This window comes from Ricinus communis, chromosome 9 (genome assembly GCF_019578655.1).
Source record: "Ricinus communis isolate WT05 ecotype wild-type chromosome 9, ASM1957865v1, whole genome shotgun sequence".
Taxonomy (NCBI): Eukaryota; Viridiplantae; Streptophyta; class Magnoliopsida; order Malpighiales; family Euphorbiaceae; genus Ricinus; species Ricinus communis.
Genome location: NC_063264.1, coordinates 22,979,500 through 23,007,222, shown reverse-complemented (window position 1 = coordinate 23,007,222; position 27,723 = coordinate 22,979,500). Strand labels below are relative to the sequence as shown.

At 30.4% G+C, this 27,723-nt stretch overlaps 4 protein-coding genes across 5 annotated transcripts; 3 read left to right on the top strand and 1 right to left on the bottom strand.

Annotated features, from left to right (window-relative positions):
* The first annotated feature begins 2,771 nt into the window (after positions 1–2,771).
* On the top strand, positions 2,772–5,040 carry LOC8282139 (L-ascorbate oxidase homolog). The gene is made up of 3 exons (XM_002523335.3): positions 2,772–3,208; positions 3,294–4,400; positions 4,507–5,040. Exons 1-3 carry the CDS (start codon positions 2,961–2,963, stop codon positions 4,805–4,807), a joined length of 1,656 nt encoding a protein of 551 aa, XP_002523381.2. The 5' UTR covers positions 2,772–2,960; the 3' UTR covers positions 4,808–5,040.
* Positions 5,041–13,003: 7,963 nt separating this feature from the next.
* On the top strand, positions 13,004–16,573 carry LOC8282138 (protein AE7). Of its 2 annotated transcripts, XR_007217465.1 has the most exons (7): positions 13,005–13,189; positions 13,900–14,037; positions 14,440–14,545; positions 14,647–14,746; positions 15,146–15,191; positions 16,134–16,288; positions 16,327–16,573. XR_007217465.1 is itself a non-coding variant. In XM_015721903.3 (6 exons), exons 2-6 carry the CDS (start codon positions 13,905–13,907, stop codon positions 16,232–16,234), a joined length of 486 nt encoding a protein of 161 aa, XP_015577389.1. In that variant the 5' UTR covers positions 13,004–13,189; positions 13,900–13,904; the 3' UTR covers positions 16,235–16,573. The 2 variants fall into 2 exon arrangements, 1 of the variants encoding a protein (XP_015577389.1); XM_015721903.3 differs by having other exon boundaries at positions 13,004–13,189; positions 16,134–16,573.
* Positions 16,574–18,349: 1,776 nt separating this feature from the next.
* Positions 18,350–18,990, bottom strand: LOC8282137. The gene has a single exon (XM_002523333.2). It carries the CDS (start codon positions 18,790–18,792, stop codon positions 18,379–18,381), a length of 414 nt encoding a protein of 137 aa, XP_002523379.1. The 5' UTR covers positions 18,793–18,990; the 3' UTR covers positions 18,350–18,378.
* Positions 18,991–25,226: 6,236 nt separating this feature from the next.
* LOC8282136 (olee1-like protein) lies at positions 25,227–26,054 on the top strand. Its single transcript, XM_002523332.3, has 2 exons — positions 25,227–25,456; positions 25,560–26,054. Exons 1-2 carry the CDS (start codon positions 25,294–25,296, stop codon positions 25,895–25,897), a joined length of 501 nt encoding a protein of 166 aa, XP_002523378.2. The 5' UTR covers positions 25,227–25,293; the 3' UTR covers positions 25,898–26,054.
* The last annotated feature ends 1,669 nt before the right edge of the window (positions 26,055–27,723 follow it).

The window sequence follows — 27,723 nt, the reverse complement described above, 5'->3', positions numbered from 1 at the left end:
TTTAGTTTCCTTACATTTTTACTACCTTACGAACTAATATTTTTAAATTTTTATAATGTAATATTAGTATAATACTCATTTTTAATAACAGAATCACTTATTAAGTGATTTAGCATATAACTAATTACACTGAATTCATGTTAAATAAAACAAATATATATTTTTTAATTTTATTAAAAATAAAAAATAAAATTATAATATTTTTAGAAATATCAATGATAGTTGATTTGGAAGTAAATCACTTATAAAATAATTTTATTTTAAAAATGAATATTATACTAATATTAATCATAAAATTCTAAGAATATTAATTTGTAAGATAGTAAAAATGTAAGAAAACTAAATTACAAGGTATTTTTTTGTTACGAAAAAAATCATAGTCCTCTCAATGCAAAAGTGTCTAACCACAAGGTATATTTCTACACTTTTCAAGGTATATTTCTATACTTTCCCTATTATCTATATATAACTTATATAATAAAATAGTAAGAAAAATTAAGAGTCTCGCACTTCATATATAACGATATACTAAATATATACCAATTAGTTACTATAAATATATTAAATATGTACTAACTAGATACTAACTAGATACCAAAATGCTAACATATATTATACATTTATAAATATATATTTACGGTATACATTTTAAACAAATTAAAATATAATTGACATATATGTAAAATAAATCATACACTAGTTGTATACCAAATTTATTTTAAATATATATAAAATATATACACAAATCTGTAAAACATATACTATTTACTGTAACTTTTGCTTGTGTTGTTTTAAATAAGGATAAGTACACAAAAGTACCATGTGGTTTCATCAATTTACAACTTTTAGTTTGTGATTTTTTTTCAGACAAAAAGAGGTATGTAGTTATAAATCGTGATAAGAAAAGTAAATTGCCGTTAAAAAGTCTCGATTTGCAAGAATTTAGTCATTTCTATGCCGATCGGCCATTATTATCATGTTATCTGTATTTGATAACATGAGTTTAATGTTTAAGTTCTCATAATTTCAACATTTGACCGTTAAACCATAATTTAAAAAGTCATTAAGCTGACGATATTGATTTAACGGTCAAAAAATGATATTTTGAGTTATTAAGCTCTAAATCCATATTATCAAATACAAGAAACATAATAATGATGGCTGATTGAAGTGAAAATGGCTAAATCCTTGCAAATCAAAACTTTTTAATGGTGAAATATATTTTTTTATCATGATTTGTAATCACATGTATCTTTTTATCTAAAAAAAGACCACATACTGAAAGTTATAAAATGATGAAACTACAAGGTACTTTTATGTACTTATCCCTTTTAAATATATAAATATAGTAAGTATATTTCATATAAAAATATATATTAAAATAAGTTAAATATATTTCATAATATTTAATAAATATTGGTATTATATTCATCGCTATTGAAAAAAGAAAAGAATTTTGAAATTAAAATATGTTGAATAAATTTATATTTTGATTAACATATACTAAACAAACACTTAATATATACATTTTACTGTATATTATAAAAAATTTATGATTGTTTTCTATTTTTTAAATTTAATTTATATATATGTAAAAATAAATTATATATTAATAACTTCAATATGATATAAAGTCAAGTTATAACTTATTATATATGATTCATAATATTTTTCAAAATTTATTCTATCTTTTATTCTAACATATACTATTTTGTATATATTTTCATATAAAAATATTATAGTTTATCATTTTTTAATTATTTTTATAAATTGTTTATCAATATAATTATCTTTTGTACTTACTATAAAAATGATAAAATCTCACTTATATCATTATTAAGATATGAAGACTTTTCATTCCACAACAATGAAAATACTTTTATTATACTAGATGGTTTCTCAATCTGAAAAAGTTTCGGAGATTAATAAATAAATAAATAAATATATATATATATATATATATATATATATATATATATATATATCAGTGTATATATAATTTATAGATAGTATAACATTAAATTAATAAACAATTTAATAACTAATATAATTTAATTTCACATGAATTAATTAGTCATTTAGAAATAGTATTGCAAAAAAAAAAAATTAATTTAGAGTTTTAATTAAAAATATGTAAATGAATTAAATGACTTTTTGTAAATTTTTCATTCACTTGAATGTCGTCTAGTCCAAAAATGATGCTTCTAACATTACAATATTTTTAAAATAAAAGCTTAACTAATAATATTTTTAAAAAAGGATTTGTTGACAGTAAAAATAATATTTTTGACACTTTTTTAGAAAATTTGTGAAAGCCTTTTAGTTTGATATTGAATTAGAGAGCAAAACTTGAAATTAATAAAGAGCTGAAGGAGCTGCCGGTGGCAGAGATCAGAATTTGTGAAACTTTTTTCTTGGCCTGAGAAACTCGTCAGTAAATACATATATAGACATGCTGTGTATGAAACTACTGTATATATTACAAGCAGTAGCAAAACATTATACATTTATTTAATTATTGGATTTCTGAGAAAGAAGATAGCAGAAATTTAGGATTAGAAGATTAAAAGAGAAACAGAAAGAAACCAAATTAAGTATGTGGGTAATTATAGCAAGAGCAAACTTATAGGAACGAAACAAACGAGTGTGAGGAAGGGCGAAATGGGAGGAGCAACAGGCAAGAAAAAGCAAAGAGAAATTGACGGGATTTAAATGGTTAGCATTTCTCCATGAAACAAGATTCATTGGTATATATAAAACTTAAACAACAGGACAAATGGACCCATTAATTAGGAACTTAGAAGAAGAGAAAGCATCTTCTTCCAGAGAAACAATATATATAATTCATTGAAAGAAAGCAAGGCAGTAGGAAATTTCTTCTTTTTCTTTTTTATATATATTTTAAGGAAAAAAGAAATAATAGCAGAAAAGGATAAAAGAATAACAGGGAGAAAGAGGAGATGGAAGGGGTGATGTTAATACTGTTGCTATGTCTGACGACTGGGGCAATGTTGGGTGTCCATGGTGAAGACCCTTACTTGTTTTTCACATGGAATATCACCTACGGTACACTCTCTCCTTTAGGAGTTCCCCAGCAAGTCATTCTCATCAACAATCAATTTCCTGGACCTGTCATCAATTCAACGAGCAACAACAATGTTGTTATCAATGTCTTCAATAACATCGATGAGCCATTCCTCTTGACATGGTAATTAACCTTCCTTCAACAATCTTTACATCTGTTTTCTTTTCCTTTACGCTAAATAATCAACTTGCACTTTTATTTGTTTTAGGAGCGGTATTCAACAGAGAAAGAACTCGTGGCAGGAAGGAGTGCCAGGAACCAACTGCCCCATTCCCCCCGGCAGCAACTACACCTATCATTTCCAAGTCAAGGATCAAATTGGTAGCTTCATCTACTATCCAAGCACCGCCTTGCACAGGGCATCTGGCGCTTTTGGTGGCCTCCACATCAATAGCCGTTTGCTAATCCCTGTCCCTTATCCTGATCCTGAGGATGACTACACTGTCGTTCTTAACGACTGGTACACCAAGAGCCACAAGTCTCTTAGGACTTTCTTGGATAGCGGACGCTCGCTCGGTAGACCAGATGGTGTCCTCATCAATGGCAAAAACGCAAAGGGAGACGGCAAGGACGAACCTCTCTTTACCATGAAACCTGATAAAACTTACAAGTACAGGGTATGTAATGCTGGGATCAAGACTTCTCTCAACTTCAGGATCCAAGGCCACGAGATGAAGCTGGTGGAGATGGAGGGCTCCCATGTGGTGCAGAATGTGTACGAGTCCCTTGACGTGCATGTCGGTCAATGCCTTAGCGTGCTTGTGACAGCTAACCAGGCTCCCAAGGACTACTACATGGTGGCTTCCACTCGATTCATGAAGACAGTCCAAACTGCTAAGGGAATCATTAGATACACTAATGGCAAGGGACCAGCATCACCTGAGCTCCCTGAAGCACCTGTTGGATGGGCTTGGTCCCTCAATCAATTCCGTTCCTTCCGCTGGAATCTCACTGCCAGTGCTGCAAGGCCCAACCCTCAGGGTTCTTACCATTATGGATCCATCAATATTACCCGTACTATCAAACTTGTTAACTCACCTAGCAGAGCAGGGGGCAAGCTTCGGTATGCTATCAATGGTGTTTCCCACACTGATACAGAGACTCCCCTCAAGCTTGCTGAGTATTATGGAATTGCGGACAAGGTGTTCAAGTATGATACCATTAAGGATGACCCACCACCAAAGATTACCGAAGTTGTCACACAACCTAATGTTCTCAACATGACATTCCGTAACTTTGTGGAGATCATCTTTGAGAACCCAGAGAAGAGCATTCAGTCCTGGCACTTGGATGGATATTCCTTCTTCGCAGTAGCGTAAGAATTTGGCGTTTGACTGATTCCTGTTGCTTAATATTCGCATGCTTGTTCCTGTTTACTAGATGCATAACTTTAACTGACGTGTAAATATTTAAATGAACAGCGTGGAGCCTGGCACATGGACTCCCGAGAAGAGGAAGAACTACAATCTCCTTGATGCGGTAAGCAGGACCACTGTCCAGGTATTTCCCAAATCTTGGGCAGCCATCTTCTTGACATTCGACAACGCTGGAATGTGGAACATCAGGTCTGAGGTATGGGAGAGGACCTATCTCGGCCAACAACTTTATGCAAGTGTTATTTCTCCGGCCCGCTCCTTGAGGGATGAATATAATATCCCTGATAACGCATTACTTTGTGGCCTCGTCAAAGACTTACCAAATCCCCCACCTTACAGTGTTTAAACTTGTTCCTACTAATGCCATACCTCTTGACACACAGTAATAGAGAAGGGTGACAAGGGAAGGATTAATATTTGACACGTGATTGTGCATCCAGACAGAGTAGATGATGGTGCTGAATAAGAGGGGTTGGTACAACATTATATAAAGTTGCCTGACGATGTTCGTATGTAGCCCTTGCCATCACATTTTTGTTTCTTCTTAATTATATAATGAATTTACATGTTCCTTTCTTATGTTCGAGTGCCAATACCTATTTGGGGTTCCTCTAAAATATATTTAGAATTGTCCAAATACAAATTGTGGGATTTGTTGTTCAATAATTTCAAATTCTCTACAACAAATAATTAAATGGATTTTATACTACTTGCTTGCTTATATAATATATATTATCCTTTCATACACATTTATTTATTTATGGTGAATTAATGGTACTGTGTACGTGGAATATTGCTAACCAATTTCTCCCAATTTTCAATAGTAACACTACTTCCTCCTTCTCATACACACCATGCACGAAACAACTGAGTTGCAAATCACAAAATTCTGTCTCCGGACTTAAATAATACCCTCTTTCAGACAACATTTATTCGCAAATCCTAGAGTGAAATTGAGACTGCTCGACCTCAGAAGCTAAATCGCGTGTAGGGAAAGGGGGTTCAACAGGTCAAGTGCAAAAGGCTCGACGGACCGGTTCAGATGAGCCAATAACTCGAACGCATTAAGAAACTCTATCTTCTCTTCAATGCAAATCACAAAATTCGGTCTCCCGACTTGAATAATCATTTCATTTGAATGATTACATAATGATTCTTTTAAACAACAACAATTATATTGCATATAATAATATGAAAATTTGTAAGTCTTAACTTATCCCCTTTAAAAAAAAGAAAAAGAAAAAGTGCGATTGAAGAACCTTTTGCAAATAGATAACAACAACCTAAATCTCCTGAATTGGCCAGAGTTGATTTCGCTGGTTGTTAAGTTGGATGTTGACATAGTCTTTTAATTAAGATTATTATGTTACATTCTACTTGAAGAATATGAACTTATTCAACTGAATAATCACCAAGTTATCGTTAAAACCCATATAAACTAAATACTAATCGAAATAAGTAAATTTATATGCCCTTAATAAATCCATCCCTGTCCTTTTACTCGGTCACTTTTGTATCTTTTCCCAAATTAGATATTTTTAATTATTTTTTTAGTTTTTTAATATTTTCAGATTTTATTAGTGTACTAATATAAAATTATTTTAAAAATATTTATTTATTATTTCTAATATTATATAAATTAATACTATCAATATAATTGATATTACTATTTTTAGAATTAGAATTGTTATATAATTAAAATATTAATTTATTAGTAAATATAATATTTAAAATATCATCTTTTAGAATTGTAATCATTCCCTCCTTAGTTTTTCTTTTTGATTGCCAGTTTCTCCATAACTACATCTTTAAAGTAAAATGCAAGGTATTTACATGTCATCCTTCTACTTGTGGATGCCTTCAAGCATCTATGTTTGGGAATATATGTTTTTATCTTGAAATCTCCACTGCTTCCCTCCTTACTTGCAAAGCACAGTCATGGAAAATTTTTGAAGTAACATACTATTCTCACTCTTTCCTTTTCATTCCTCTTGAAGTTAATATCAACATCCCCTAGCAGTTGAATATTTAATGCATGCATTTCTGAACTCTTATGCACTTTGAACACCATACCAACTACAAAGATAAGAGCTTTAATTTTAGGGTCATAAACAACCTTATTTTCTATTTTTTTCTAACTATTATGTTTCCTTCGATGTCTGATTCTTCCTCAAAACTGTCATAAGAATCATTATCATGATACTCCTCATCCATCCCAACTTTTTTCAGATTGATGATTGCTTGGTCCCGTTTCACGCACAACTTCAGTAGAGTTTATTCCGCCTCCTTCTTCTTCACTGCTTTCCTCTTTGCACCTACCCTTTTCTCTTCAACATAAGCTCTTTTTCTCTAGCATTTATTAACTCATCATCATCTTTTTCTGTACTTGCATTATTATTCGGGTTAATTATAAAGTCATCAACTTCATCAATCTCATATGCATTTATATTATGCACTTCAGGTTTTCCAATCTCCTCAGTTTCTTTTTCACCTCTCACACCAGCTTCTTTATTACCTCCAACTTCAAATTCATTCACATTAGACCCTATTGTTGCACCTTCAAGCAAAGGCAAATCATAATCCAATATCACAGTCTTATCAATACCATGTTCACAATACAAGTCAATCACACTCCATCTATCTTATAAGTATTCAACATCATAAGTATAGTATTATCATCATAAAAATGCAGTAAATCCCTATCTATAAATCCCTTAGGGTTTAACCAAAATAATCTAGGATTATTCACATATCCTAAAAGACTAACCATGTCCATAACCCTCTGATAGTGCAACAAGTCAATGTCACTTGTTGGGAACACTTCTACCTCTCCATTACTATACTTTATCGTAGGATTCCTCACAAATTTTATAACATGATGTATTTTAATTATTACTGAGATAGACATACTACATATGGCCAATTGGACGATAATCAATTTTTTAAATCTAAATCATTAAATGAAAATCAAGTTTCTAAAGAAATACAAACTAAACATAAAACATATTAGAATGTTACAAAACCCAAACACCTAAGTTACAATCACATAAGAAACCACTTGTTCTTTATGAAAAACTCTTATAAACTTAATATTTTATTCAATTTGCTGTGTGTTTTTCCTAAAACAGGTCAAACTTATATACAAAGAGAAAGGAGAATTAAAAAGGCAAGATAACAAGATACAAAGTGTATACTATATTAACTCCTTGATTATAGGCATGAGTTGATGATAATGATTCCTTTGAATATTTTCTTGATTTTTTACAGTAATATTTGTTTATGTTGTCTCTGTAAAATATTTTGTTTCCTCAATTAGCTTTTCTTCCTTATTAGCCCCCTTCAAGTTAGAGATGGAGTGTAAATGGAGTCTCATCTTGTCGTGAAGGAAAACAAAAGGTGCCTTTGGTAAGGACTCGGTGAGAATATCTACAATTTGATGTGAAGATGGCACAAACCGAGTGACAAGATGACTGATGGCTACCTTTTCTCGGACAAAATAATAGTCTATTTCGATATGCTTTGTCCTCGCATGAAAAAGAGGATTAACCGACATATGAAGAGCGTTGATATTGTCACAGAATAATTATGGAGCATGAAGTAAAGGGATGCCAATGTCACGTAATAAAAATGTGAGCCAAGTTAATTCAGCTGTGGTGGAAGCCATGGACCTATATTCTGCTTTTGAACTAGATCGAGCAATTGTTGCTTCTTTGAACACCAAGAGATGCAATTTGCACCTAGAAAAGCACAAAAACCTGTTGTGCTTCGCCTGGTTAAGGGACAACATGCCCAATCGGCATCTGAAAAAGCATACAAAGAGAGAAGACTGTTAGAAATGAACCGTAAGCCATAGTCTTGTGTACCTTTAAGATAGCAAAGAATTCGTTTGATTGCTTTAAGATGTAGTTCCGTGGAGGAGTTGAAGAATTGACAAACTTTATTTACAGCATGTTGAATATCTAGTCGAGTGAATGTGAGGTATTGAAGAGCACCAACAATACTTCTGTAATGAATAGCATCTACACCATTTTGTTTTGACATATTATCGTTTTCTTTGAGAACCATAAGAGTAGCATTAGGAGTATAATCTGCCATCTTTGTACGGCTGAGAAGATCCTTGATATATTTGCCTTAAGAGAGAATGACTCCTCCATTGAAGTATTTAATTTCCACACCTAAAAAGAATGTTAGATATCCAAGATCCTTTATAGCAAATTCTACACTCAATTGATGAATTAAGTTAGAGATAAAGGAGTCATTATTTTTAGTCACCAATATGTCATCTATATAGATGAGAAGCAATATTGTAACAGAATTTTGACGATAAACAAATAAAGAAGAACTTGCCTTACTACAATAAAAACCAAGATGAAGAAGAAACCGAGATAAGCGATCAAACCAAGCTCGAGGAGCTTGCTTTAGCCCATAGAGAGACTTATGAAGAAGGCATACATGATCAGGTTTGTGTGGATCCACAAAACTAGGGGGTTGTTCGATATACACAATCTCCTTTAAATTTCCATGCAAAAATGCGTTCTTCACATCTAGTTGTTTCATGTGCTAGTTTAGAGAAGTTGAAAGTGCTATCACAAGACGAATAGTAGTATGACAAATAACTAGGCTATAAGTCTCATCAAAATCAATACATGAGACTTGTGTAAAACCACGGGCAACAAGACGAGCCTTGAAGCGCTCAATAGATCCATTCTCTCGTTGCTTTATACGATAAATCCATTCTGATCCAACAACATTCACATTTTGGGGTCAAGGAACTAATGACCAGGTTTGGTTTGAATGAAGGGCCTGTAGTTCCTCTTCCATGGCCATAACCCATCGAGGATCTTTTAGAGCAACATGATAATTTCGGGGTTCAACAGGTAACTCGAGTTGAGATAGATAGCATTTATAATCTTGTAGATGTTTTGGACGTTGCCTATGGCATTGGGGATGAACATAATTTTCACTTTCATTATTGTCGATATTTGTATCAACAATATGCCTAGGCAAGTCATTTAGCAAAGTGAGAGTTTGTGTATCCGCCAGTTCAATTGCAACTAAGGTTTCATCTTCATGAAGCACATTAACATGAGGCAAAACTCCAGTATTGTCAGGAGATTCAACATTATTGTCATTATAACATCTGTTATGATCATTATTTTCATCACAACAGTCGTTAGTAGTTATAACAGATGTTTGAGTTGCTTACTCTGCATTTGTTTCTACCTTTGAAGGTTCAACTTCGAGAGTGACTTTAAATCATTCATCAAGTGCTGGAAATTCAGCAAATTCTAATGGTACATGAATTGATTCTTGAGCAGAGGGTTTATAGAGGAATTTACCTTCATCGAAAATAATGTGTCTTGATATATATACTCTTTTTGTTCGAGGTTCATAGCACCTATAACCCTTGTGAATAGGACTATACCAATAAATACACAAGGATAAATTTTCTTAACAAATTTATCACCTCCTTGATGTCTTAGAGAAGGAAAGCATAAGCATCCAAACACTCGCAAGCTTTTGTAATTTAGTTCTTTGTGATATAGTTTATAGTATAGAGACTGGTTGTGTAAAACTGAGGTTGGCATTCTGTTGATTAAATAGACAGCTGCAATAAAAGCTTTAATCCATAAAAATAATGGCAAGTTAGCTTGAAATAACATAGTTAAATCTGTCTCAACAATGTGCCGATGCTTCCTCTCGACCACTCCGTTTTGCTCTGGTGTTCCAGGACATGAAACTTGGAGCTGAATACCATAATTAATAATATGACTGAGAAAATCAAAAGAGTTAATTCTTCACCCCCATCACACTAAAAAAAATTTATTTTTCTATCAAATTGATTTTCTACTAATTTTTGAAAACAAAGAAAAATATTTGACTTTTTCTTTAAAGGATATAACCAATAAAATCTTAAAAAATCATCTATAAATATAACATAAAACCGAAATCCTTGATTTAAGACAATGGGAGCTGGTCCCCAAAGATCACAATGCACTTTTTGTAATGGATAATTAGACATATCATTATTCAAATTAAAGAGTAATTTACATTTCTTTCCAGATTGGCAACTAATGTAGATAGAAGACTTAGTTTGCCAATTAGTGACATCAATGACTTTCTTTCCTTTTAATAGAGATAAAATCTTTGCACTTGGATGTCCAAGGCGTTGGTGCCACAAAGAGAATGAGTTGTCCCATTTTATTACAGATAAAGCTTCTTAAAAATCAGGTTCCAAAGCATAGAGTTGTCCTTATCTATGCCCCTTCCCTATTGTTCTCTTGTTTTGATCCTTAATAACAAAATCAGATGGTGTGAATTCAACAGTACAAGAGTTATCACTAGTGATTTTACTTACTGAAATTAAATTCTTTTTCAGTTTAGGAACGACAAGAACATCTTTTAAATTTAATTTTCCAATATATGCATTTCCAGTATGTGTTATATCAAGTTTGTTTCTGTTTCCAACATAGATAACATCCTTTCCTTTATATGGTTTTGTATAAGACAACATACCTGCATTGTTGGTCATGTGAGCTGTAGCTCTCGAGTCTATGTAAAAAGAAGGGTCATTGTTGTTTAAGGTGAGAGCTGCCAATACTTGTGGTAGATCTTCTGATTGATAGGAATAGTCAAATCTATACCAACAATTAAGAGCAACGTGATTCAGCTTACCACATATTTGACATGTTGGTTTGTCACTTTTTGATTATTGTACAACTTCGTTTGCTCTCCCCTTTTTGAAGTTATTGGAATCAGTATTGTTGTAACGTCCTGCTGGAGTAAATCTTCTACCTTTTGAATTAAAACTCCCGTGACGTCTATATCCACATCCACGTTGGCTAAAGAGTGCTTGATTATATTCTATATAACTATTCTCTTCTTCCTTTTGAGAAGCTAGGGTCTGCTCATATTCCTGAAGAGTAAGTAAAAATTGATTAAATTTAGGATAAGGAGGTTTAGTTACCATAGCTAGACGGAAGCTTTCATATTTTGCTCCTAGTCCACGTGCAAATTGAAAGACTTTATCAAGATCATCCACTGGTTTCTTGATAGCTGCTAGGTTGTCACATATTGATTTGAATTCTTTTGTGTAGTCATCTAAGGATCGTGATCCTTTCTTGATGGTCATCAGCATATTTTTCAAAAGATCTTCCTTTTCAATTGTGATTGTAGGAGTTGTTCTTCTAAAGAACTCCACACATCATAGGCAGTAACATCTTCTGCAATGGATGGTTGAGCTACTTCTTTCATTGTGTCAAGCAACCATGAGATAAGAAGACCATCATTTGTTAACCACAAGGTATAGGCTGGATTCACAACCCCATCTTTTAGCAGACGTTCAGGTTTGTCATCATTCTTTTCCAAATGATGAAGCACGCTGAGACTACGAGCCAGATGAAGGATTTGTGATCGCCACATGAGATAGTTATTGGAGCCTAGTTTGATTGAAATCAAATTGGCACATTGATGGAATGATTGTAATGTAAGCTTGGGTTCTTCCATGACTGATCAATAAGAAAATGGAGGAACTAGGCTCCTAATACCATGAAAAACTCTTATAAACTTAATATTTTATTCAATTTGCTGTGTATTTTTCCTAAAACAGGTCAGACTTATATATAAAGAGAAAGGAGAATTAAAAAGGCAAGATAGCAAGATACAAGCTGTATACTATATTAACTCCTTAATTATAGGCATGAGTTGATGAGAATGATTCCTTTGAATATTTCCTTGATTTTCTACAGTAATATTTGTTTCTGTTGTCTTTGTGAAATATTTTGTTTCCTCAATTAGCTTTTCTTCCTTATCACTTTCTCACATTATAATACAATAAAGTTTAAGTTTCAAAAAGACAAAGATACAGTTTGAGTTATAGTTACTCACCTAATTGCAGAAGCCTTAGCTTAAAATACAACTAAATTTCGTGCTTCTCAGCTCATAATGTCGTCGTGCTTCTCAACTCACAATGCTCAATTGTAATACATTATAGAAATTTCTCGATTTTTTTTTATATCAAAACCCTAATCTTGCTCAATTTTTCTACTTCAAATTTTAGAGATTTGATTTTGTTGTCTAAACAAAGAGAGAAAGAGAAAGACAAATGGAGCCTAGAAAAAAAAAAGTGGTTAATTGGGTTTAGGAAATCCTGCTAATCTAATTTTATCTTTTTAATTAAATTTCTTTATTAAAAAAATTAAATAATATAGTTCACAAATTTTATTTAGCATCTGAGTCTCACGCGAGCATCCAAAATGAAAATATTTGTCATTTAGCCAATTTTATTAAATATGAAAATATTTGTCATTTAGCCAATTTTATTAAATAACTATAATGGGCCAAAATTTAAAATTCTAGACTAATTGGACATCACATCCAAACATAAAGAGCAAATTGCCCTTTTGGCTGTAATTTTTTAATAGAATACAACCAGTACAAACCGCAGCTTTAAACGGTGGTATAATATTTAAAAAACAATTGAGAAAATGGTGCAAAGTTGATAATACTAATTAAAATTCGGTTTAAAATTAGGCCATAAATAAAGGAAATAAAAATGAACCTTAAAACCTACACCGTTTTATTCCTAAACCCAGATCCGTAACTCTTATCCGATATTCCAAGTTCGAACCCAATTTTTGTCTTTTCCACTCTTGACGGCGTTGACAACTCCGGCATCCTCTCCGAGGCCGCCTGAACCATCACCGAGATCATCGGCGAGCCTGAGGCTGTAAAACCTTTCTCTCTCTCTCTCTCTCTCCCTCCCTCCATATATATGCCTATTATAGCTTCTTTTATTGTCATTTCACATATTTGTCTCCTCGTTTGAATTCTTGTTAGCATTTTACCTTCGTTTTGGACTAGCTTGATTAGATATCTGCAAATTTTAGTTCCTGTGGACTAGCCTGATTAAATATCATGTGGTCGTGATTTGCTGTGATTTGTCACATAAATTTTCAAAATATCTACTACTGTTAAATTGCAATCAGCTCGCCCGGTTGTTTCTTTATATGCCTTGGTACGCAACGCAATGAAGTTTGTTATTGTCTTAGCTTGATATTTGAGTTATTTGAAGTATTACAATGGTTTTAATTTGCCCGAGAAATTTCTGTTTTCATTTCTTGAAACTACTGGCTGGAAATGTCTTAAAGTTACTTTTTTAGGGCTCAATGTCTGCCTTTTCTTTTTGAGATGGGATACTGAATAAGTTATTTCTAATGGCTTCCAGGCAATTTTGAGAATGATGTTGTTGTGATAATAAGAACTTGCTATAAAGAGATAAAGGAAAATTATCAATTTTTATACTTTTCCTGGAAATGTTTGAACTATTATTACTGTTTTTATTTGTGAGTTGCGACTTTGCTTTTACAATTTTCATTTTTATTCTTTTGTGGAATTTAAGTTTCAATAGCTTACTTTGCTTTGCAATTATATTTATAGGAAAAATGGTTTCTGGGCTTATAAATCCCAATCCCATAGTTTATCAAAAGAAAGAGAATAGGGTTCGAAGTGCCCGAACTGATGCTGCTGCTGCTGATGAGTATGCTGTTGAGCCCATTGATCAACAGGAAATTTTTGATATCCTTTTCCCAATTTCTTATTCCTTTGCTGAATTTAAAATTATTAACATTAATATGTCTGTCTTAAATTTCTTTTTCTTTATAAGTGTTCCTTAAAAGATCTATTTATTTATTTCTATCAAAGCATCTCTATTGCTTAAGTTTCAGCACTCATGAGCTGGTAAACGGTCTTTTAAAGCCTGTAGAAAGATTCAATTTTAGGATTTTTGAATGTAAGTACTTAAATCCTAGATATATGAGTCTAATGTGATATAAGTTTTTGGGTCTATCAATGTGTGGGTATTATTATGTATGGGGAGAATCTAGTTCCAAATATTGCAGAAAGAGATTAAGGAGTTCTGTAGAAAACTATGCAAGTCAGTCAATCTTTGTGGAATACATATTTTCTTAACATTCTTAAATCATATTAGAGACATAAAAGACCCTGAGCATCCTTACTCTTTGGAAGAGCTCAAAGTCATTACAGAAGATGCAATTGAGGTTGATGATAAGTACAGTTACATCAGGTAGTAAGATTTTTTTATCTTTTTTGCTTCTATTTTTTTATTTACTTATGGTTGTCCTGAGTTTCTAGGTTTCATGTAAAACTAATGTTGCTGTTATGCAGGGTGACGTTTACTCCAACAGTTGAACACTGTAGCATGGCAACTGTTATTGGTCTTTGCTTGCGAGTGAAACTCATGAGAAGCTTGCCTTCTCGTTACAAGGTATTAATTGTGTTCAGATTCCAGAGTAAATATTAATTCAGAACTAATTATGGATTATTCGGATTTCTGTGCTTCTACTAAATTTAGTTCTTATGATTATTTTAGTTCTGAGTCTAAGTAGTTGTTCATTGGTAAGGAATTCATTTCTAGGAGAAGGAACTTGTATGTCTGGATTTATTCGAAGCTGACTCTTTGGTGCATTTATGTTAAATTATTGATATCAATCTTAGAGTTGTATAATAGCTTTTGATTGATTAATCTTATTTCTAATATTGTTACTTGTACATGCAAAAGTATTAAGATTAATATTGTTTCGCTGACTCTTTGATTGCTTATATACAATAATGCTTTATTTCTTTATATCTCTCTCTCATAGTTACCATTTGACATTTTGCTTAGGTGGATATAAGGGTGGCACCTGGAACCCATGCAACTGAAGCTGCAGGTACTGCCGCTCTCTTTATTGTGGATCAATTACATAATTGTTCGTAGGAGTATTCATGTCAGTTAACTGAATTGCTAGGAAATCTTTCGAACCAAAATAAATCTTCCGGTTGGTAGTTTACTGATTGTACCAATTCAATGCATTGGTTTTTTAGTTTGTTGGTTAGACCATTTTCAGTTAGGATTTTACTATTTCTGATACAACTTTCAATGAATCAAATAAGTTGTGATTGCCAATAAGCATCAAAAAGTTTATTTATACCTTGATTGATATCTATTATTTATGTTGATGGGTTTACTGGAAGGGAGAGGATAGCTTTCCTTCGGGATTAGAGTGTCAAAAGACACTGGGAGATGTTAATGATTTGGTTTCTTTAGTAAATTTTGTGAAAAGTTCAGAACTCCGGTGTGGGAAATTAGTTATTCATTTCAAATATAGTATAAAGTAAACTTCTTAAAAACAAAGTTGTCAACTGTAAGTAATCCACAAACAAGGGGGAAAAGAAGAAAGAAAATCAAACTTAGCTTAGTCTTTTGAAGAATAGGGTGAAAAATTCCTCTTTGGTACTTGTTAGCTGTAAGTAAAATCAATCACCGATTTTTTAAAACATAGAGATTTTTGAAGCTAAAAGTGGTTGGAGAGCAAAATACGAGATAAAAGAAAAGGAGTAGTGGCTACAAAATCATTGGCAAGGAACAAATATGGTGAAGTTCCAATATGTGCTGATAATCATTAAAATAAAATTTGCCTGTTATATATGCGATATGACAAAAGTTCAATGTACTTTCAGATTTGATCTTTTGCAATTTCAAACCTCTGCATCCAAAAGCGATGAAACTTTTATATCCTATTTTTTCTCTTTCGCTTGTTTGCATTTGACTTTCATCAAGTCTTTATAAAGAGTTGCTGTTTTGTTTCTTCTAATTATTATATTTTATGCAGTTAACAAACAGCTAAATGATAAAGAGCGGGTGGCGGCAGCATTGGAAAACCCAAACCTAGTGGATATGGTTGATGAATGCTTGGCTCCGTCTTATTCTTGAACTTACATTTTCAGATGCAGTTGCTCATGTGTGCCTTGGATAGCATTGGTTCGGGTCCTCATGACCGGTGTATAATTATTTATCTGGTTCTGGTCCTTTTGCTGTTTTTAGGCGGTTCAGTTCTCTAGGATTTGTGCTACTAATATATTTTCTTTCTTGTTCCATTTCTTTGTTTGTATAAAAGTATAGGATTGATGAGGAGATAAGATAACTGTTAAACTCTTAATATTCAAATGCTAAACAGTTAGATGATCTGTATTATTGACTATATATGCATATGTATTGTCAACTTAACAAATTAATAAGGGTTAAATATTTATTTAACCAATGTGGTTTCAATGCTTCCAACACGGACTCCGGTCCATGATTCTACATGGACCAGCACGTGTGTGTGTGTGTGTGGAGAAGGGAGAATATAAAAGCTTTCCACTTCTTTTCAAATTGTATGATGCAGGAATTTTTATCCCTGTACCTTCACATTCTTTTAAAACAGTAGTGTTTTAATTTTTTAAATTATAACAAAATTAATTTATAAAAATTAATATTATATATAAAGAATTATATATTGAATAAATTTTTTATATATTTATAAAAATTAGTTATTTATTTATGTGTTATGTGAGTGTTATAATTATTTTACTGTCGCTATTTAAAAATTTTTATTTTGACACATAAAATTTTTATTTTTTAATTGTAATAAAATATAAATTAATATTATTATTAAAAATAATATTTTACATATATCTTCTTATATATTTATGAAGCTAGTTGATTATTCGCATGTTGTACTCTGTCGTAATTATTTTAATTATAAATATAATAATATAAATTAAATTTATATATAAAATTAAATAGATCTTTTAATATTTTTAATTAATTAAAATATTTAAAAATAATAATAAATTAAATATTTTTAACATTTTTGTTAGGTTTTTTATATTTTAAGATTTTATCAATACAGAAATATAAAAATTATAAATAAATTAATAAAAAAATTATAAAATTATACATAAACTTGAATTTTACGTGTCAATAATAAGTACATGTGTTAAAATTAAAAATAAAATGTATTAAAATATAGTAACACAAGTCAAAATGTTTTTATTAGACTAGATATATATTAATATTTTTTTTGTTCATTTACATATACTAAAAAGTTCATTTTCTATATGTATAGTATCCATTAGATGTAATATTTTATAATAATTAATTTTTTATTTAAATATTTATTATCTATGAACTTAACATTCATTATGGTTAATATTTATGTTTATTTTGTTTAATGTATTATTCATCGGTGTTAATATCAATGTTCATTATCTAGTACTGTAATATTCATTCTCTGTATATATAATATTCTTAAATAAAAATATTTGACTATTTATAAAAAATTTATTATTTTTGTGATGCATATTGAAAAAATGCAAGACGTTTTTCTTTTCAGAAATATTTATACCATAAAAAAATGAAAAAAATATGTTACTGCATGGCGAACGCTTGAAATACATAAGCCATTTTAAGTCTCGAATAATAGCCATTTAAGTCATTTTCTATATGTATAATATCTATTTTAAAAGATATTACAAATATTTTTAAAATTCGTTGATTATTCTTTTAGGTAAATTCGGCTCCCTCTAGGTGATGAAGACGACTTCAGAATTTTTAAATTATTATTCACTATTTATCAATCATGTTATTCCAACTTCAATTATAAACCTACCAGAACAAGCATCCAAAAGTTCCATTGTAATTTAAGAATCTGAATGGAGCTTGACAAAGGTTCTTGGCATTCAAGCAACAAAAGCAAATATGATATATAAGAGACACCAACTAGACACCTTGTTTATAATACCATCACAAATTTATATCACTGAAGTTTATATTTTATTTAGTTTAATTATAGCATTTCTTAATTTATTTTATTTCAACAACTCAATTTAAATTTTGATTATAATTTAATCATTATACTAATATGAGATTAAAACATCACTTTTTTTAATTAATTATTTGCTTTATATTGGCTATTTTTACCATGAGTCAATCAATACTTCACCGATTAAATCAAAACATAATTAAAATTAAATGTTCGATATAAAATTTGAAATTAAATTTAGAATTCAATAATTATTTATATTATTATCCAATTACTGACCAAGGGCGAAAGCCTCCGCAGGAAATGCTACGGTAAGGCCACCGATGGCCTTGAAACGAGTTTTCCCACTAGCAGGGTCATCGACAAAGATTTCACCGCATGGCGTCCATATGAAGAGCTCTCTTGCCTTCACTCCTTTCAGCTTCTTGATTCTCTTGTTCTCAATGTAACAAGTGATCTCAGTATCATAGCTTACAAGCTTGCCTATCATCTTGAACTTGTGAACGACTTTCTTTTCTTGGAGGATCCACATGTATCCATTGCTCCGTACGAACCCCACTTCAATCACATCCTCGAGAGGCAATAGCCCAAGTGGAAGTCCAAATTCTTCGTATAGTGAGATTGCTAATTTCAGGCCTTCTTGACCTTTTCTCACCACAGCTCCTTCTGCTTCTCTTTCTGCCATTTTTTCTTATTGCTCTGTGCACGTAGCTTCTTCGTATGTATATATATATAGATTATGATGTGTGCACTATGCTTTGAAGGACATGATAACAGTTAGAATCATTATTCGTTGAGGCCTAGTTAATGGAGAAATCCTAAGGATTTTGCATAGTAAGAATCGTTAAATGTAATGCAGATTATTCACAAGGCGTTTACATAAGTTCTGTTTCTAGTATTGGCTAATCCGTGCATTGTGAAAAGATATATTAGGCCCACCAAGACCTTGGTATTAACTAAGGGATTAAGCGTTTATGGAAGCATTGACCTTGCCTCAATGCCAATGAAGTAGTTCAATTAGTGGCCAAGCTCTTTAACAGGAGCTAGGAGCTGGGACTGAAACAGAAACTTTAAGGATTCTGATGCTTCAGACTGGGGACAGCAATCTACATTTCTCAGAAAACAAATATATCAAAATCTTTGCATGACATAAAAGAGTGTATGGAAATGGTCATTTGTGTTTACAGGAATTAATTCATCACAGACAAAGAAAAGAAAACCTTTAGATTAGTAATAGAAGTTGTGTAATCATGTCAAATAGCTTGTTAATGAGTTTTGATATTCTTCACCTCTCGAGACTCCAGAAAGCAGTATCTCTCATCATAAGTTCTTCCGTTTTTCTCTCAATGGGTCCGAAAAAGGAGCGCTGACAGAAACGTCAATTATTTGTAAAAGTGTCCCGATCGCCAGAAAAATGACTCAAAAGAGAAGGAGCAACATGGTGATTGGCTGTTGGTGTCTCTCCGGCCAAACCAGCACTTGTCTTAGGAAGTTAAGGCTGCTAGGAGCTTCCTCACATCCAATGACATCAGCCTGAAGCGTCCCCAGACTCTGCAATCACTAGAATCGAATGGTGGAGCTTCGCGCGAAGCATCCCCCCTTGCAAGCCATTTTTTAGAAAAATGGTAAAGAGTTAGATGAAAATAACTGCATATATGGAACCCTCGCATTGAAAGCTTCAAGTTGGTTTAGAATCACGATTTCAGCAACATTAAATTTTTCGGCCACAGCGGGTGGGGATGTCTCCATTTGCGTGTCGAGGTTCACTTAAATTTTTTCCGGATAATTAGTTATAAATTCTTAATGTTAATTGTGGTATTAAATTTAGAATATTTAATTTGAATGAATTGTCATTAAATTGTGAGTTGTTGGATGATTATAGGTCTGAAAAATTATATATGGATGCTATAAATAAAGTTATTATATTATGGTGTGTTGTGAGAAATTATACGAGTATTAAGATTTAATTAAGTGGAATTTGATTGAGAAAATAATTTATTTTATTGTGATATTATTATAAATTATTGTTTGAAAAGCCGATGAGGCCCGATAATCCTTTTGTGTCGTGAATTGGACTAATTAGGCATAACATGTAATTTGGAGGCCAAGTGAATTTTGGACATTATGAAAGTGATCTTTTAGTAGGTTTTGGACCTGTCTTATCCAGGGAATTAGTTTGATTTTTAGGAAAAATACTATGAGATTTTCAGTAGAAATTTTTTAGAAATTATTGCATTGTATTCACGTTTAATCGATTTTTTTTGGAAATTGTTGGTTCGAATACTTATCTCTTTTTAAATCTTATTTTTATTTTAGGTACATGACTCGAGTCTGTTACGCGTCCTAGTGGGCTATTTACTAGTTAAGAATATTTCCTCCATCACAGTCGAAATGAGTGGATAAGTATATAACATTATAGTTTTTCAAATATAATATTTGTTTTCTTTTACAACTTATTTAATTACTTATTTATTTTTAAGTCGTATATTTAAATGTAATTTATAATTTTTGTCTCATTTTCCTATTAGAGAAATTAGGAATGGATAACGGTATTTTTATTCTTTTTCTATATGCTGTTAACTAGAGATTTTATTAGCTGGATAAATAAGTATATATTTATTTTTATAGTCTATGTAATTACATTTTGGACGTCGGATGATAGTAGAATATATTGTCTTTAAGACAAACGTTTAGTGTACACAATGCCTTTGGGGCGTATACTAGGGGTTGCCTTTTGGGGGCTGTTTGTGCGGTTATAACTAGTTGTTTGTACTTTGGGATATGTATAGATGAGACATCTAAGTACCTGAAGTATATATTTCTTATACTTTAGGAAATATTGATGAGCTTATATTGTTGTATATTATATTTTATAGTGCTATAATGAATATTATATTTCTTATTAAGCATAACACCCATGATACAGTTTCAGCAGGGGTTCTTAGTAATCTATCTTTGAAGTTGATGCTTACGAATTTAGTGAATTTTATTTAGACATCATTTATCCCGCCAGTGAAGTTTTACTTAAGTTTTGTTATATATATATATATATATATATATATATTGTGAACTAGCCCCTTGGTTGTTATCCTTATTATATTCTTATCCTCTCAATCAGTTTTATTCTCATCCTTTATTTTTAACATCTTTCAGATTTATTTGCTGATCCTCTAATAGACCTCAAGAATCGTCATTGTTTCCACTGCATCTAGTTAGTTTTAGTAGAGGTTATGCCAACAGACTTAATTATTATTTTTTTTAATTTATAATTGTGTATTATTCTTTTATTTTCTTATGAGCTATTAAATTTATTTTATCACCTTTATTTTACAATTCAGGTTCGGATATCTCCGAGTGATTGTCAAATTTTAAAAGTTTGATATTAATAGTTAGATTTTCTAGTTCACCGGTTTGTGTTGATGATAATTATTTTAGTGATGTATTGTCGAGTAAATCATTGTAATAATCTTTGTGGCACCTAACTATCTGTGTAGGGTCGGGTGTTGCATTTTGATGTCAGACCTTAGGTTACAAGTTCTGTAGACTTCTATAGAACTATATAGGGTTGTCTTATTTTTAATTCTTGTCCTTTTCTTCTCATGCAAAACGATGCCGCCCTAGATCAGAGGTGTCATAGGCCGAGGTCGTTATGTAGTCATATTAGAGGATGTTGGCCAACCTCATAGACTCTTTTTCATCCTTACCTCCAGAGTCAGTTGAGTATGAGTTTGTAGCTGGAGAGGAGTGACAGGTTGATTATGGTTTTGAGGGAGCTATATCGGATTCCCGCTCAGCAGCTTTGCCTCCGCATTATGCTCTACCTCCAACTGTTGGAGTTCCTCCAGCCCTGCTGCACCTCTTACTATTATTCCAATTCCTCCTCCTCTAGTAGCACCTATTCCCTCAGGTGTTGTAATCCCCCCAACAACACTAGTTCCTCTAGTTGCTATAGTTCCTGTGATAGCTTTGCAAATTGATACGAGTTTTGGCACGGCTTAGCCTAGGCTATCTCAGCAATAATGGCTGTTAGAAATCAGTAGAAGCCTTGGGATATAGTCAGGCATTGCACACATATAAGGGTAAAAGACTTTAATGGTTCTCTAGACTCGGATAAGGCAGTGAATTGACTGAAGAAAATAAAGAAAGCTTTTACTTACATGGACATGTCAGATGCCAAGAAGATCAGTACAGCTCGGGTTTTCTTGCAAGGGGTGGCAGATGGATGGATGGATAGAGTGCCATCTGCATGGTGTTGAGATGACTTGGCAGAGATTCGTGATCGAGTTCAAGGAGTATATTTCTCAAAGCTATAAGAAAACAAAGCATGCTGCTTTAATATCTATTATACTATAAATCTTAACTAATTAAATATCCATAATTTTTATTTTCCTCTTAAGAATAAAAATCTGAGACTTTTCCTTGTATAAATCTTAGATACACGTTTGCTTTTTACATTTAAGTAAAATTGTTATTCAATTTATTAGATTTAGTGTCTATTTTCCTATTTATTTTAATAGAATTCTATTTTTTTAATAATATTATAATGTCATATCTCTAAATAAATGTTATCTTTATACTACAACCAACTATTATTTTTCTATTAAATTAGTAAAAGTCTAAATCAACTAATCTTAACAACATCAATTATAAGACATTTTTAGTAAATTTATCCATCTTTCTCCCTCTTTGTATTTTTATATATGTTATAACTAATTTTTTTATTCATCTGCGTTACACTTACATATTAACTATTAACTTGTTATTATTTAAAAAATAAAAAATATATTTTAAAATTTAATATCACAATTATAATATTAATATAATGATAAAATTTTTAAATTATATGCGTTTACAAATGAGTTATTTATAATATATAAAATTTATATTAATTATTTCTATAGCTAGCGTTAAATAAATTTAATATATTATCAAAAAAAATCAAAATTTACCTATATCATTATAAATATATTAATTTAGCTTAAATAATTGTACACTTATAAATTCGTAAATATATTACATAGTCTTAAACTATATTTCAATTAGGATTGACTATTACTACACATTAATTAAGTTAATTCATGAATTTTTAAATAATTGATTTCAATTTTCATAATTAAAAATAAAATTATTGTGCCGATCTTGAGATTTAGATGGACAACATATATCACCATTATGAGGAAATCTCCTATTATCATTAATAAATTGATTCATTGTTAATTAATATTTAAGTTTTATTTGGCCAAGCATGTAATAATATCTTTGTTTGGAATATGAATTTTGTTTTATCTATAATTAATAATTACTTGGATAATAATTATTTATTATGCATAAAATATAGTTTTTTCTTTTTTTTATAATAAAAATTCTATTTTATAGTTAATATTAAAAATCTTAATAGAGTTAGATTTTTAAAATTAAATATGTGCTTAATGAATTATTAATATTACTTATTAATTAGCTTAATTAGTAAGTAATATTCCCATAAACTAAATTCTTTTTTTTATAATTTTCTATTTACTAATTTTTATGCATGTGCTAATTATAACTATTCACAATAGCTATTTCTAAATAACTATATAAATAACTATTCAAGATTTTGTTTTCTTTATTATATTTGAACTAATAATAAATAACTATTTTTTCTTATATATTAGTTGGATTCTATCAATTCTTTCCTTATTTAAATTAAATTGTTACTAATTAATTATTTTAATCATTCTCACCTTATATTCTAGTTAGATTGTATATTCATAATTTTCTAATTTAATTAAATTGCATATAAATATATATGATTTATGTTTATATTAATATGTAAATAGTAGTCATTAAATATATAATCACATGCACTCTTAGTATAAAAAAATATTATATATACTTAAATACAATTGATTCATTATTATTTTAAATTATACAAGTATTGATAATAATTACTTTTAATTTTAATTATATTAATTAATACTTAAGTGATAAATTTTATAAAAGTACTATTAATTATATATGCATATTATAATTCTTTTTATATTTAATAATAAAAATATTTTATTATCTTTTTTAAACTTCTAGAATTGTTTGCATGAAAATTTAAATTTATATTTCAAACTCTTAATATTTTAATATTCAATACTTGTTAATATAATATTAATAAATATTAATAATTGTGGCGTTTATTAAATTACCACAATGTTAAACTAAACTAACAACCTTGTTTGATGTTTTATCTAATTAATAAAACACTTTAATAATAAATATTAAAATATTTGTTGGGATTAAAAGTATCATTCACCAACAACCTTGTTTAATGCTATCTATCGTATTTTAACATTTGTTAATGATTTTGGTATTTATATTTGCTAACTACCTATGTTTTCTTTTATTTTTTCTTTCTTATATAATTTTTATTCTTTTTTTATAATATTTTAATTTCCTATTTCCATATAAATTTTATTCATATATTACTACTATCCATTACTTTCCTTATTAATAATTATATCAAATTAATAAAAGATTATATCGACCGATATTAACAACACTAATTAGAAAACTTTTTCAGTAATTCTCTCTGTCTCTTCTCCCCTTTCGCACTTTTATATATGTTATGATTATGAATATATAACTCTTTTTGAGGATTAATTATTAATTTGTCTCTTTAAATGGTTCGATTTTCAGTTTTTTATATAGACGTATATAGAAAGATTATAGTGATTATTTTAAATATGAAATCGATCCTTTCCACGAGAGTGTGTCGATTTTAAGGAAAAAACTTGCTGAAATCTTAATAGATTTAAAAGAATAAATGAATATTAAGCCTTTAATTGATAATATAAATTTAATAATTAAACGCTGCTACATGTATAGCAGTAGAGACCTGTTCAATATTTTCCTTTTCATTCTTTTAGGTCTTCAAAAATCGAAAGGTTTACATATTCTGTCGCATATCTTAAGGAAACAATAAAGGCTGCCATTGCAGAATAAATAAAGTAAAATAGAAAAAAAAAATAGCATTGAACAAGTCTGCTTCCCTATTTATAATTACCTCAAAATAGAAAAGCATGAATACCTCCCACACAAAACTAACAGCTTTGCCTAACTTTTCCCCCCTATAAAAGTATATCACAAAACCTTCATAATCCATCCAACATTAAGAGTAACTTGATCAAACACCAGGAGCTAACATAATTATACAACAATGGCAAAGAGCTTCACATTCGGTGCCCTCATCGCCTCGGCTCTTTGCTTCTCCTCTCTCCTCAGCTCCGCTTTGGCTACCGCCGGACTGTACGTTGAAGGCAAAGTCTACTGCGACACTTGCCGGGTCGAGTTCGAAACCAAGCTCAGCGAGGTCATTCCAGGTAATAATAAATCAGTAATTAAATGGAACTTTCATATTCCTTGGAGACAAGGGTCTGAATGCTGAAAGTATTTGGTGTGAATCCTTGATTGATTAAAATGCAGGAACTAGGGTGAAGCTGGAATGCAAAAACCGTGAAAACAACACATTGACATATGCAGTAGAGGGTGTGACAGATGCATCAGGTATATACAGGCTACCTGTTGAGGGTGAGCATGAAGAGGATCTATGTGAGGTGAAGTTGATCAAGAGCGGAAAGCCCGATTGTGCCGAAGCATTCAAGAGCGTTGATCGTGCAAGAGTTCTCCTTACCCACAACGTTGGGGTAGTGCAGCCAACCCGCTATACTAATCCTCTTGGGTTCATGAAGCAAAAAGCTTCCCCTGAATGTGGCAAGGTTCTTCAGGATATGGGCTTCGTTCCTCTCGATAATCTAGTCTAAAACCATAATTTATCATGAATCAATCAACTAAGCTTTCTTTGCCCTAACTCTATAAAATAAGCTTCTTCAGCATTACATATTCGTTCTTTGATATTTACTGTGGCAAAATTTGTAGCTCAATGATATTAATGGAACTATAAGAATATTTAACCATTGAGCTTTAGTTTTTATTTTTCTTTCTCTCTTACTCTGCCTTTGTTTTTATTTTTTATTTTTTCTTTTCCTCTCTTTACTTTGTTCACTTACATTCCTCAATTACACATATCTACTGATTCATCATTTGATTTGTATTAAGATTGGAAATCAGTTTACTTTCTTGCTATATATATTATTGCATTGTTTTAAAAATATAAGAACACTTTGTTATATTAATCCTTAATTTCGAATTCAATTGTATTAAATTCTTAATTTAAAATAAGTATGATCGACACTTTTAAAAATTTAAGTCTATTTTTAACATTTAACCCAAAAAACTGCTAATTAAGATGAATTGCTAAATCAACAAAAGAATAATATAACTTTTAATAATCACAAAAAAGCTATTTTCTTACAAAATGTAACGAAATCTTTAGACTTCTTGGTAGGTTAAAATAATTTTTTTCATGCTATCTTTTAGTTATAAGAATTTATGAATTCATGAAATGTGGTTCATTTTATGTAAATCAATAATCTTATAGAAATAAATTTCTAAATTGAATAATAAAAAAGAAATTGTAATCATGTTATCTCATGAAAATGGCATTTTTTTATATTATCTTATAAATTACATTGTTTTTTGCGAAGTTTACAAGTGCTGAGATTTCTAATACTATTTTAATTTCAGTAATTCTTGTTTTTATTCAAGAACCTGTAATTACAAGTCGAATTACAGTGGTATTCATTGCTTATCTTTTTCCATTGCTTCTATAGATAACAAGCTTTATTTTGAAAATAAAATTACCATAAAATTGTTCAATTAGCTTCGACATAGTGGCTATAAAAGATATATAATTTAGCGATGGAGAAATTTATCACTAAACTATAGTATTTCATTGCTAAAATAAATAGCAATACATTAGTAACAAATTTTATAAAATTAAATTGATGTAAAAATATTTTGTTGCCAAACTAGCGACAAGATGTCTATCACTCAATTGGAATGATGAATTAAGAATATCAAGATCAATGTTCTGTTGATAATGCAATCATCTGGTTAATTACACTTTCAGAGATTATATAAGAGTTTTATAGGTTGTATAAAGTAAAATGCATAGACATCTAACTATACTGAAAAGTACATTGTTAGATATCTAAAGCAGCTATCGTAATAGATACTTCAACTGTTTTGAATTAAAAGCCATTGAATAAAATATTTTTTATAGATAAAACCATTCCACCTATCCTGACTTTTGGTTATTTTCGTAATTATATCTGCACTTTCAAATTTTTATATTTTGGTCCATTACTTTTGTTTTTTTTTTACTAAGAGAAATTTATAAACACCTACCTGAGATTTGGCATAATCTGTACTTACATTCCTTATTTTTTAATAATATGGACTTTCATCCCTCCTATTAACTCCCGTCTATTTAGGTGTGTGTATTGTATGAAATTACTAAAAAGGACTATAAAGTTTGCTAAATTCTACATTTTTATTACTTTTTTTTAAATATGAAATTTTATTTTTTGAGATGGAAGAAATAAAATGTTGCATTTCTTCCCTAATTTAAATGAAAAATTATCTTTATTTCATTTTAATATAAATTCTAGTTTAAGATAGATTCACATAAGAGTAAAAATGTCCTAAGTTAATAAAACATGACACCTCAGTACTTTGACCAACTTAA